The sequence below is a fragment of the Bos javanicus genome, chromosome 1 (genome assembly GCF_032452875.1).
Source record: "Bos javanicus breed banteng chromosome 1, ARS-OSU_banteng_1.0, whole genome shotgun sequence".
Lineage (NCBI taxonomy): Eukaryota > Metazoa > Chordata > Mammalia > Artiodactyla > Bovidae > Bos > Bos javanicus.
This window is the reverse complement of record NC_083868.1, coordinates 58745465-58758291: the sequence shown is the minus strand read 5'-3', so window position 1 is coordinate 58758291 and position 12827 is coordinate 58745465. Positions and strand designations below refer to the sequence as shown.

At 38.7% G+C, this 12827-nt stretch overlaps 1 protein-coding gene across 2 annotated transcripts in view; it reads right to left on the bottom strand.

Moving 5' to 3' along the window:
• Positions 1 to 3126: 3126 nt before the first annotated feature.
• Positions 3127 to 12827, bottom strand: part of ATP6V1A (ATPase H+ transporting V1 subunit A) — a 60705-nt gene continuing 51004 nt past the window's right edge. For both annotated transcript variants that reach the window (XM_061427119.1, XM_061427109.1), the window contains 4 exons: positions 10286 to 10489; positions 8910 to 9004; positions 7229 to 7400; positions 3127 to 5477 (listed from right to left, as the gene is read on the bottom strand). In XM_061427119.1, coding sequence (XP_061283103.1) covers positions 5385 to 5477; positions 7229 to 7400; positions 8910 to 9004; positions 10286 to 10489 — 564 coding nt within the window. In that variant the 3' untranslated portion in view covers positions 3127 to 5384. The remainder of the gene's footprint in view (positions 5478 to 7228; positions 7401 to 8909; positions 9005 to 10285; positions 10490 to 12827) is intronic.

Below are 12827 nucleotides of genomic sequence, written 5' to 3'. Positions count from 1 at the left end.
AAAGACCCTGATGCTGGGAAAGATTAAATGCAGGAGAAGGGGACGAGAGAGGATGAGATGGTTGGATGGTATCACCGACTTGATGCACGAGTTTGAGTAAGCTCCGGGAAGCTTTACTTTCTCTGTGACACGGAGCAAATCAGCTAACCTCTCTGGACTTCTGGTTTCTCTTCTGTATTATGAGGGGGTTGGAAAATACGATCAAAACCCCCTTTCATTCAAGAAGCTGCTTTACCTTCAGAAGCACTAAACCCACATCAGCCTATTTATAAGCATAATTGGTGTGTGAACTATCTGCTTTTTAAAAAACATCTTTTTGAAGAGATTCTCTTTTAAACACTTTTTCCCGAGTATCCTCATTCTTTTACAGGGTGCTGCTTTATGTTGCAGAACAATGGCTTTTCAGTTACTGATTGAATGATCTTTTTTCCCCTGGGTTCTTATGAGGCCTGAAGTAGTCGCTTAGAGTGCCCCACCTGAATCTCCTTGGCCATGGCTACCATTTCAGTGCCCACTAGCTGATCTCCCAATTGCTGGCACCTACATCTCTTTGCGGGCTTCCCAGGTGGCTCAGTGGTATAAAAGAATCCACCTGCCAATGCAGGAGACACAGCTGAGATGCAGGTTTGATGCCTGGATCAGGAAATGGCAACCCACTCCAGTATTCTTATCTGAAAAATTCCATGGACAGAGGAGCCTGGCAGGCTGCAGTCCATGGGGTCACATGCATGTGAATCTCTTTGCAAAGGATTTTCTGTGGCCACCAGAACTGATCTATTTATATGCATGTGTTGGTCACTGATTCTCCTTATCTTTGTGGGAACAGCCTTCAGTGGATGACTGACAGCAGCTTTCATCGTCGTTCAACTCATGCCCATTGAGTCAGTGATACCATCCAACCATCTCATCCTCTATTGTCCCCTTCTCCTCCTGCCCTAAATCTTTCCCAGCATCAGGGTCTTTTCCAATAAATTGCTGACTGCCCAATAGTGATGCTGAAAAGTACTCTAGCTTCCTTGCATCCCAGGTGGGATCAGTTCAGTTCAGTTCAGTTGCTCAGTCATGTCTGACTCTGCGACCCCATGAATTGCAGCAAACCAGGCCTCCCTGTCGGAGAAGGCACTGGCACTCCACTAAGTCCCATGGATGGAGGAGCCTGGTAGGCTGCAGTCCATGGGGTCTCTAAGAGTCGGACACAACTGAGCGACTTCACTTTCACTTTTCACTTTCATGCACTGGAGAAGGAAATGGCAACCCATTCCAGTGTTCTTGCCTGGAGAATCCCAGGGACGGGGGAGCCTGGTGGGCTGCCGTGTCAGGGGTCGCACAGAGTCAGACACGACTGAAGCGACTTAGCAGCAGCAGCAGGCCTCCCTGTCCATCACCAACTCCCAGAGTTCACCCAAACTCATGTCCATGGAGTCGGTGATGCCATCCAGCCATCTTATCCTCTGTCGTCCCCTTCTCCTCTTGCCTCCAATCCCTCCCAGCATCAGAATCTTTTCCAATGCGTCAACTCTTTGCATGAGGTGGCCAAAATATTGGAGTAAATCACTGCAGATGGTGATTGCAGCCATGAAATTAAAAGACGCTTACTCCTTGGAAGGAAAGTTATGACCAATCTAGATAGCATATTCAAAAGCAGAGACATTACTTTGCCAACAAAGGTCCGTCTAGTCAAGACTATGGTTTTTCCAGTGGTCATGTATGGATGTGAAAGTTGGACTGTGAAGAAAGTTGAGCGCCGAAGAACCGATGCTTTTGAACTGTGGTGTTGGAGAAGACTCTTGAGAGTCCCTTGGACTGCAAGGAGATCCAACCAGTCCATTCTAAGGGAGATCAGTCCTGGGTGTTCTTTGGAAGGAATGATGCTAATAAGGTGCATATTTTTCAGCTGTTCCCACAACTCCCCAGCAGGACTGTGCTCCAAAATTTGTTTGATTTGTTTGATAACACTTATTGGTCTTCTTCAATTCTGTCTTCATTCTCTATTCCCCTATTGGTACTTTCCTGGGAGCACATCCCAAATAGACTGCCTGCAATCAAAGACACATTTCAGTGTCAACTTCAAGGTAACTCAAACTAAAAGGGAGCCCTTAGAACAACTTCAGTGGCATTTTATCAGTTCCCTTCTTCATACTCTTATACTGTGGCAATACAGTAAAATGAATAATCTGAAAATACTGCATTAGTACCAAAGAAGACTAAAAATCGCCCAAACAATCTATAATCGATGAACTTTCCAGTTAATTTTTAAGGATTTCTCTGTATAAACTTGACACTCAATAGTAATGTAGAGTTGTTAATTTCATACTGCTTATTACTTTAGAAATTGTTAAAAATAGCCTTCAGTTCAGTCACTCAGTCATGTCCAACTCTTTGTAAGCCCGTATCAGGCTTCCTTCCCTGTCCATTACCAATTCCCGGAGCTTGCTCAAACTCAAGTCCATTGAGTTGGTGATGCCATTCAACCATCTCATTCTCTGTCGTCCCCTTCTCCCGACTTCAATCTTCCCCAGAATCAGGGTCTTTTCCAATGAATCAGTTCTTTAAATCAGCTGGCCAAAGTACTGGATCTTCTGTTTCAGCATCAGTCCTTCCAATAAATATTCAGGATTGATTTCCTTTAGGACTGACTGGTTTGATCTCTGTGCTATCCAAGGGACTCTCAAGAGTCTTCTCCAACATCACAGTGCAAAAGCATCAACTGAAATAAAAATACTTAAGGAAGTAAAATGCCCTGTGAACATGCTACATTGGATCTTAATTAATTGGCCTTTCAAAATTATGAATTACAAAGCTTTAGTTCATTTTCCAAAAGTAGAGATGAGTACACTGATTTCCTTTCATTTATAAGTCTACTTTTAGAAACCATTCATTTTTTCAACTTAAAGTAATATTTTGAATGCTAAGTGATTCCATGTACTACATTTTCCAATCACAGTGGTATATGATTATAGGACTTTATGCAGTCTGTAGTGAGGGCCCCAATTCAACTTCATGATCTTAAGAAGAAAGAGAGAAATAAAAAACTTTAAAAGTTCACACTGAAAACAAGCCAAAATACAATGTGACACTTCTTTTTTAAAGCAAATTTGGCCACAGCCACAAAAAAAGAAAAAAATATTAATTTAAATCCACTTTTTATTCTTTCATAGATTTTAACAATTATACACAACTTTTAACATAAAGATAGTGAAACCTTAAGGATAAGGAGGCAATACACATGACCTCTTCGATTCACTCTTCAGGATGGAAAGTTCCAAAGGGTACAATGTGTGAGATTTAACACTGGAAAAATACATATGAAACTTGTTAACTGGCTCCACTTAGGACCAGACACAGCACAATAAATATAGAACTGAATCATTTTTTTAAAAGATTACTGTAATTTTGACACATTCTTACTAAAGAAACTGATCAGTGACCAATGTGAAATTCTACAACATACAGGTGGAGGGACACTTACAATGAGGCTCTGAGCGAAGTTTCTCTAGTAGCTTCACAGCCACACCCCAACGTTCTTAAAAAGGAGTAAGAATGTATACAGCAAATTCAGAACAACAAAAGACAAACTTGGTCAAACTTTCTTTGCCATATCATTCATTACTATCACAATCCTAGTTTGCTGGTAGATTTAAGGTAGGAACTGAAAGATTTTTATAATTCTTTTAATTTCCACTGGTCTTAGGTAGGGCCTCTAGGTAGGAGGCCACACTGGAAGCAAACCGATTAAGCAGCACCATTATGTCCACATCTCAACAAATCATTGCATAATTTTTATCTTTCAATACTCCGAAAAGTTAAAGAAGGATACTTATCCTGAATAGCAGGACATTGTAAGAAAATGCAATCTGTAAGGATTTAAACAAACAAAGCTGAATTCTCTATTGACTGCATCTTTCCTTAATAGACCAAAAGAAATACATTACTTAAAAATTTAAATAACAACATATTGAGGCGTAACATAAATAAATGCTATTACATTTCCGTTTGAGACTGTTGGACTTGTTCACATTCCCTTTCCTCTTCCCAAAGAGGAAGCAATGGCGCCAGCGTGATTGGTCAGAAAGACTTCATGGGAAACTGATGTTTTTAGAGCTGTTCTGCAGTGTGCCTTATCATACAAATGCAGAAACTATTATTTTAAAACATATACTTAAAAGATAGGAAGAAATAATCTTTTTTTTTTTTTTCCACATAACCCAAATTCTATTATCTTGCACCTGCTGATTTTAGAATTAACTTCATTCCTATGAAAGAGAATTGGAACTGTTATGCTGCTACAGCTACAGATATTCTGGGAAATCTTTCGAGCCAGTGAATCATAAATCACATGAAAGAACAGTGTTTTCTACAATCAGGAACCTGGTTGTTCAAAAGCAAACATGCAAACATGTGACACATGTTATTATCTTGTAAAAACATAATGCCACTCTGGCCCCAAGAATCACCAAAGCCCAACTGGTCCTTAGAGGTGCAAACAGCCTTTAACCACTACAAAACATATTATCTGTGGCATTTTTCTCCCCATCACACTGCCACATGATTCTCAGAAGCTTAGCCTTCTAAGATGTTTGAGGAAAAAAAAGGTGTGATGTGAATCAAGTGCTCGTGATTGTTTTAAATGTAATTTTAAAAAGAATTGTCTAGTAATGTAGTAGAACAGTACTTGATATTGAATTTTTCCCAGTGAAATAAAATAGGCTTTAACAAGGTGATGTTAACCTAAGTTTGACCATCTGGCTCCTTTTTACCTTTTTAGAGGGCACTGATTTCATCTATTGTGCTGAGTCCCACAGATGTCTGCTTTAAAAACAGTATAGTTTTCAACAGTTTCCCATAAATGTTCTTGATTTATACTGGGGGAAGCAACACATAATCAAAACATTAATCATTCATGTTTTAAAAAAAGCAATTATTTCCTGTAAAGCAGTTACTTAGCAAAATGCTAAGCTGCAAGTAAAGTCATTTCACAAAGTACCTGTCAAAATGTATAGAAGTCTGGCCTTCCATTCCAAATCCACTGCAAAGAGAGTAACATGCAGCAGTCCTGTTTACAATTTAATAGTGATGAGGAAAGGGTAAACCTAGGACAAGGAGAGACGTCACATACACGTTTACAGTAGTGTAGCCATCGTGTATCAAATTTACTACATTCACCACTTCGGAGAAATGTTCAGGGGGGGCCCTTCAAACACTGGAACAAAGGAATGTTTGTTTTATATAAGACCTATCAAATAAATGGGGAAACAAATGATTACACACAGAGGCACTAGTCTCAAACCTGCACAGTAAAGAAGCAAAGGGTCCAAGATGAGAAATTTAGGAAAATATACACGTATGAGAGCTTGCTGAGGAAAAGGAGGAGAGAGATCACAGTTCTAATCTTCAAGGCTACGGAATGCATTCTGCATATCTTCAAGAAGTTGTGCATAGTCGGCCTTGATCTTCGCCTCACCATCTTTCACTGGATCCTGAAAAAAGACATTATAGAATTCAATTTACCTTTGGAAAATAATTTTTGTAACACATAGTGAGTTATTTGTATTTACTGTATTTGAGCAGGAGGTTAAGTGAGATGCAGTAGTAAAACACAAGGCAAGAGGCAGGATTATTATTTTTCCTTTAAGGGTAAAATGTATAAAGGAATAGTCTAACCATAAACAGAAGACAAAATTTCAGTTTTGTGTCCTGCCTGCTAACTGTGTTCAACAGCCAAAGGATTTACCCTTGACAATATGCAAAATACTAGGAAACTGAAACTATGCAGCAATGTGTATTAGATACATTCCTCTTTGTATATACATAGTTGGAATTAATTTAATCAAGACAAATTTACTATTCAGGGCCTGGCATTATCATGCTGGGACATGAAATAACCTCAAAATGCACCCTATTTAAAATCTGTATAGAAAGCAACTAAATTGAGTAAAATGTACAAAAGAGACTTTAAAGTGTTTAAGCCCTCTGACCCTATCATTCTACTTTTGAGAACATATATGAGGAAGATACACAAACCCAACTGCATTAACAAAGTTGTCCATATCAAAAACCTCCAAATGCATAAGAAAAGGAAAATATTCTTCAGCCACAAAATAGTGCTACAGAAAAATACCGAATGATACTAAAAAATAACATGTTATTTAGATACAATGTACCTGTAAACATAAAAATGATAGCACCTTTAGTTATACCACTCCCTGGTGGCAATAATAGACTACCAGAAGTCATCATTATTACATTATTGAGTATCTTTTTATCATTTTCCTATGAATGTGTAATTTTTAAAAAATAAAATTTGGATCAAATTACATGTGGAATTTCTTTGCAACCTGACTTTTTTCCTCACTCATTATACCATAACCATGTCACTGTGTCTTTGGATGTTCCTTGAAAAAAGATGTATGATGTCAATGCCTTCATAATATTTTTGTTGTAAGGTACATGGTGCAATGTACTGCTGCTGGCTCCGCCACTTTTGGATGACATTTAAGAAGTCTGATATGCAATCTTCTACATGTATCCATATCAAAATCTGATTATTTCCTTGGGTTATCAGTTTTGAAGTGGAAAGACAGGACTCAAACCACGTGGATATTTTAAAATCCTTGATACAGTGAGTATCTCTTTGTACAAATTTACTTTCAATCTTAACATACACATTCAAAGAATCCGTCTCAATATCTCAATAGGAGATTAGTAACTATACTTGGATATCATGATTTAGAAATAAATACAACTCGACTGATCAAGTATTTTAAAAACAATCTTACACATTTGAGTTTCCATCAATAATTTCACTTATCTATGTGGACTTCCCAAACAATGAGCCACTTAAAAGTAAAAATGATGTGTATAGTAGGATAATAAAAATAACCAGGCAGCAGAAATCATTTCAAGAAGGAGCATGGAGGTTAGACAGATAACAACAGGTACTTGAGGTAAGGTAACTGCTGCTTAGCAATGATTTTAGTTCTAAACTGCCTGGTGGTTAAGACAAAAGGGAAAACACGTCAGCATTTATTTTAGACATGACATACTATAATCTTTATCACTAGAATTCCTATTGAACACAGCTTTGAGGTCTGCTTTGCTTTTACATAACCCAAGCATGTGTGAAAATGATAAATGCAAGTTTCACACACCAAGTTTGAGAACCAAATATTTCAAAAAATCAAAAAGAAACACTTCCTACTAAAAGAAGTTTATGGTACAAACAATATACCTTGAATTTCATGGAGGAAAGCTTATAGAGGATCTCCCCCATGTGCTCACGGATAATGGACCATGTGATTTTATTGTCACTCTGGGCAGTGGTTTCAACAGCTCTGCGGGCCATATCATAAAATGCAATCATGTTGGACAGCATCCCCACTGTCTTGTAGAATGGGCAGAACCTAGGATAAATGAAAGTCAAAATAATAAAACAGAAAATCGAAAGCAAGTTCATACTTTTTATTTCATCTGTGTAATACCAGAGCATTAGTTTCTTTATTTAGATATGCACACTACTTATATTTATGGCATGATACTTAAGGAATGAAAAAAAAAATAGTGGAAAAGATTAGTAACACTTAACCGGAGTTTTTGGAGATGTCTCAGGAATGTGGGGTGGATAGAGACATGGAGGCATATGCTTTCTTTTATTTAAGAGTGATGTTAATTTTCATTAACATCACAATAAAACAGTACTGCTACAATCTAATGACTCTCTGAGAGTGTGTTTGTGTACAGTGCAGTTAAAGCAGTAACCCAAATGGAAAATAACAAAGTTGTAAAGAGTCCCTTGTGATAGTTAGTTAAGGTTGAATAAATAATAGGAAAGCAGGGAACTGTAATTTCCTAGAGCTAATAAGCAGCCCCCTTCTCCACTAAAGTGTTCACTTGCATTTACACATACCTTTTAATAATAAAGACACACAATAGTCAACTTGGATCACATGCATTCTAATAAAATTTCTAACACATTTAAACTTATTTGCATACACAATTTCATGTACACTCTCTTTTCATAGAATTTTCCCTTATGGAGTTCTCTTTGTGTGCCTGGTTCCTAGAGTTTCTGCCTTACTGATTATATTGTCATATTTTCTGCTTGTCCTATATTCTTTTAATCTATTTGTTCCTACAGTCTTATATGGGACCAAATATGATTTGAGGGAGGAAAAGTTATAATCTATGATGAAAGGTTCAAATTATCCAAGTTTAAAAGAAATGGGAACTTTTTGGCCATGGTAGTGAAAGTGAAAGTTGCTCAGTCATGTCCAACTCTTTGTGGCACCATGGGCTGTATTGTCCATGAATTCTCGAAGCCAGAGTATCGGAGTGGGTAGTCTTTCCCTTTTCCAGGGGATCTTCCCAACCCAGGGACGGAACCCAGGTCTCTCACATTCCAGGCGGATTATTTACCAGCTGAGCCACAAGGAAAGCCCTTGTAGTAGCAGAGATAAATAATGAAAAACAGAGAGCATTGGGTAGAAGTAATAGGGACTGGTGAGATGTCCAATAGTAGAAAGAAAAAAAACAGGACTCTTGGGAAACAGGGCACAAAAGTGTATTATTTTGGCAAAGAGTAGAAGAGGCATGGGCTATCACAACAGGTAGCGAGAAAAGCTTCTGAAAGAGGCAGTGATTCCTTGGGCTCCGTACACTAAACCATAATTTAATCTAAATTAAGCTGGTTCGATAATGAGTGAAAAAAGCTATAATTTGGAGAATGAGCCAAATCAATATAAGGGAACATACTGGATCATTAGATGTATGCTATAAAAATATAAAATAAACCTATACACTGAGTCTCAGTGTGTGTGTATGAGAAAAAAGGCAGGTGGGCGGTTTAACATACATGTAAGCAGTTCCTTCTTCAAAACTTGATAGAATATCCAAAGAAAATCAGGCCAGGTTACCTGTCATAAGGAGTATATCCATTTTGTTGAAGGAAATCATCTTTGATAAGTTTTGCTACCTCCAGAGTGATTTTATCTGTTTCTGCTAGAGAAGCCTAGAAAAGGAAAAAATATATTTTTAGAAACTAACTGCCACAATGTGGGACCAACTGTTGCAATTAATTAGTAAGCAGAAACCAAGTAATCAACACATGATCACCTATCATTAATAAATTCACCTCATAATTGCTTCCTGATTGATTTCCTTTGTTTTCCTTTGCAAAAACTATTGATATAATATAAATGTAAGTGTAGTTCAGTAGGTTAAGCATGTTCACATTGCTGTGAAATGACTTCCAAAACTCTCCACCTTACAAATCTGAAACTATACCCATTAAACAACAACTCCTTTTCCTTCGTCCTCTGGACCCCTGGTAACCACCACTCTATTTTCTGTTTCTATGAATTTGACTACTTTAGATATATGTTATATCTAAGTAATTGTTGTTTTGTGACTCATTTATTAACATAATGGCCCCTCAAGGTTCATCACGTTGTAGCATGTGTTAGAATTTTCCTTCGAATAATATTTCATTGTATATGCAATATGTGAATGCATGCACGTGTGTTGGAAACCAGGACATCTCTGTTGCTTCTACCTTTTAGCACTTGTAAGTGCTGCTAAGATGTGTTTTTTTTTTTTAAACACAGAAAAGAGAAATGCCTACCCAATCCTTAGCTGTTCTAGTTATCCTAACTCAGGCACCAGACGTGTGAGGGAAGAAACTTTCAGATGACTAGAGTCTCAGCCACCATATGACAGCAAAAACTATATGAGGGGACCCAAGAAAGACTGCCCAAGTAAGACCACCATCCCCAAAACCATGAGCAATAAAGCACTATTTAAGCCACTAAATGTCAAAGTGGTTTGTTATTCAGTAACAGATAATCTATAAACAATAATCATCTTTCTATTTTCCACAATAGAAGCAGGCTACTGAAATATTTGCTGGATAAAGGAATAATCTACAATTTTATTAGTTTAAAAAATATTTAATAAATGCTCATTTTCCCAGGCAAGAATCTGCCTATCCAAGGTTCTGTTTGTCCTTAAAAAGCTCCAGTGTGAACTTCCCTGGTGGTAGAGTGGACAGGAGTCTGCCTGCCAATGCAGGGGACACAGGTTCGATCCTTGGTCCAGGAAGGTTTGACATGCTGCAAAGCAACTAAGCCTGTGTGCCATAACTACTGAAGCCTGCACGCCTAGAGCCTGTGCTCTGCAACAAGAGAAGCCACTGCAACGGGAAGCCCTTGCACCGGAATGAAGACCCAGCGTAGCCCCAAAAAGGCTCCAGCGTAACTCACAGATCTGTTCTCCATGAGATCTTACAACTTACCTTTCCCACCAGCTGTACGATTTCTGCCAAGTCTTCTTCTTCCTGCAGAATCTCCTTAGCTTTGGTCCTCAGAGGGACGAACTCTGTGAAGTGTTTGTCGTAGTACTCATCCAAGGCACGCATGTACTTGCTGTAGCTGATCAGCCAATTGACAGAAGGGAAATGCTTACGTTGAGCTAGTTTCTTATCTAAGCCCCAGAACACCTGATTTAAGAACAAAACCAAAAACAAAACACAAAGATTTTTCTTAAAAACAACTTTTTTAAAGTATTGAAGCATATTTGTTTGTCCTAACTATGGAATTCTATACCGTTTTGGTCAAATTATTTATCTTTTAAGTATATACCAAATATAAATGAAATAGAATAAAACTTGCAAATGGAAAAATATTTCTTTTAGCTTCAATATGGATTGTTGTTGTTCAGTCACTAAGCTGTGTCTGACTCTGCAATCCCGTGGACTGCAGCACACTGGGCTTTCCTGTCCTTCACCATCTCCTGGAGTTTGCTCAAACTCATGTCCATTGAGTCAGTGATGCCATCCAACCATCTCTGTTGCCCCCTTCTCTTCCTATCCTCAATCCTTCCCAGCATCAGGGTCTTTTCCAATGAGTTGGCTCTTCTAGGAATCAAACTTTATCTGGATTTCCTTAACAGTTCGTCAAATCTGACCGCAAAAGATACTGACTCCTTTGAAGACTAGTATGGTGCAATATAAACAGATGAACCAGAAAATGCTAACTATGATAAGACATTTCACTTTAAAATTAAAACCTCTAAGTGTTCTGAATAAATTCAGTTGTGGATCATTAAGGGCCAGTCCTCAGAGGTCTGACAGTCACTTTCAGTTCAGTTCACTTCAGTCACTCAGTCGTGTCTGACTGTTTGCAACCCCATGGACTGCAGCACGCCAGGCCTGTCCGTCACCAACTCCTGGAATTTACTCAAACTCATGTCCACTGGGTCAGTAACACCATCCAACCATCTCATCCTCTGTTGTCCCCTCCTCCTCCTGCCTTCAATCTTTCCCAGCATCAGGGTCTTTTCAAATGAGTCAGTTGTTTGCATCAGCTGGCCAAAGTATTGGAGTTTCAGCTTCAGCATCAGTCCTTCCAATGAATATTCAGGACTGATTTCCTTTAGGATTGACTGGTTGGATCTCCTTGCAGTCCTAGGGATTCTCAAGAGTCTTCTCCAACACCACAGTTCAAAAGCATCAATTCTTCAGCACTAAGCTTTCTTTATAGTCCAACTCTTGCATCCATACATGACTACTGGGAAAACCATATCTTACACTAGACAGACCTTTGTTGGCAAAGTAATATCTCTGCTTTTTACTATGCTAGGTTGGTCACAGCTTTTCTTCCAAGGAGTAAGCGTCTTTTAATTTCATGGCTACAGTCACAGTCTGCAGTGTCTCCAAACTAAAAAAAATAAAGCTTCTCACTGTTTCCCCATCTATTTGCTATAAAGTAATGGGACCAGATGCCATGATCTTAGTTTTCTGAATGTTGAGTTTTAAGCCAACTTTTTCACTTTCCTCTTTCACTTTCATCAAGAGTCTCTTTAGTTCTTCCCTTTCTGCCATAAGGGTGGTGTTATCTGCATATCTGAGGTTACTGATATTTCTCCTGGGAATCTTGATTCCAGCTTGTGCTTCATCCAGCTCAGGGTCTCTCATGATGTACTCTGCATATAATTTCAATAAGCAAGGTGACAACATACAGCCTTGACATACTCCTTTCCCGATTTGTAACCAGTCTGTTGGTCCATGTCCAGCTCTAACTGCTGCTTCTTGACCTGCACACAGATTTCTCAAGAGGCAGGTCAGGTGGTCTGGTATTCCCATCTCTCTCAGAATTTTCCACAGTTTGTGGTGATCCACATAGTCAAAGGCTTTGCATAGTCAATAAAGCAGAAATAGATATTTTTCTGGAACTTTCTTGCTTATTTGATGATCCAATGGATGTTGGCAATTTGATCTCTGCTTCCTCTGCCTTTTTAAAATCCAGTTTGAACATCTGGAAGTTCACAATTCACATACTTTTGAAGCCTGGCTTGGAGAATTTTGAGCATTACTTTACTAGCGTGTGAGATGAGTGCAATTGTGTGGCAGTTTGAACGTTCTTTGGCACTGGGTTTCTTTGGGATTGGAATGAAAACCGACCTTTTCCAGTCCTGTGGGCACTGCTGAGTTTCCCAAATTTGCTGGCATATTGAGTGCAGCACTTTCACAGCATCATCTTTCAGGATTTGAAATAGCTCAACTGGAATTCCATCACCTCCTCTAGCTTTGTTCATGGTGATCCTTTCTAAGGCCGCCTTGACTGTGAATTCTAGGATGTTTGGCTCTGGTGAGTGATCATACCATTGTGATTATCTGGTTCATGAAGTTCCTTTTTGTACAGTTCTGTGTATTCTTGCCACCTCTTCTTAATATCTTCTGCTTCTGTTAGGCCCATACCATTTCTGTCCTTTATTGTGCCCATCTTTGCATGAAATGTTCCCTTGGTATCTCTAATTTTCTTGAAGAGACCTCTAGT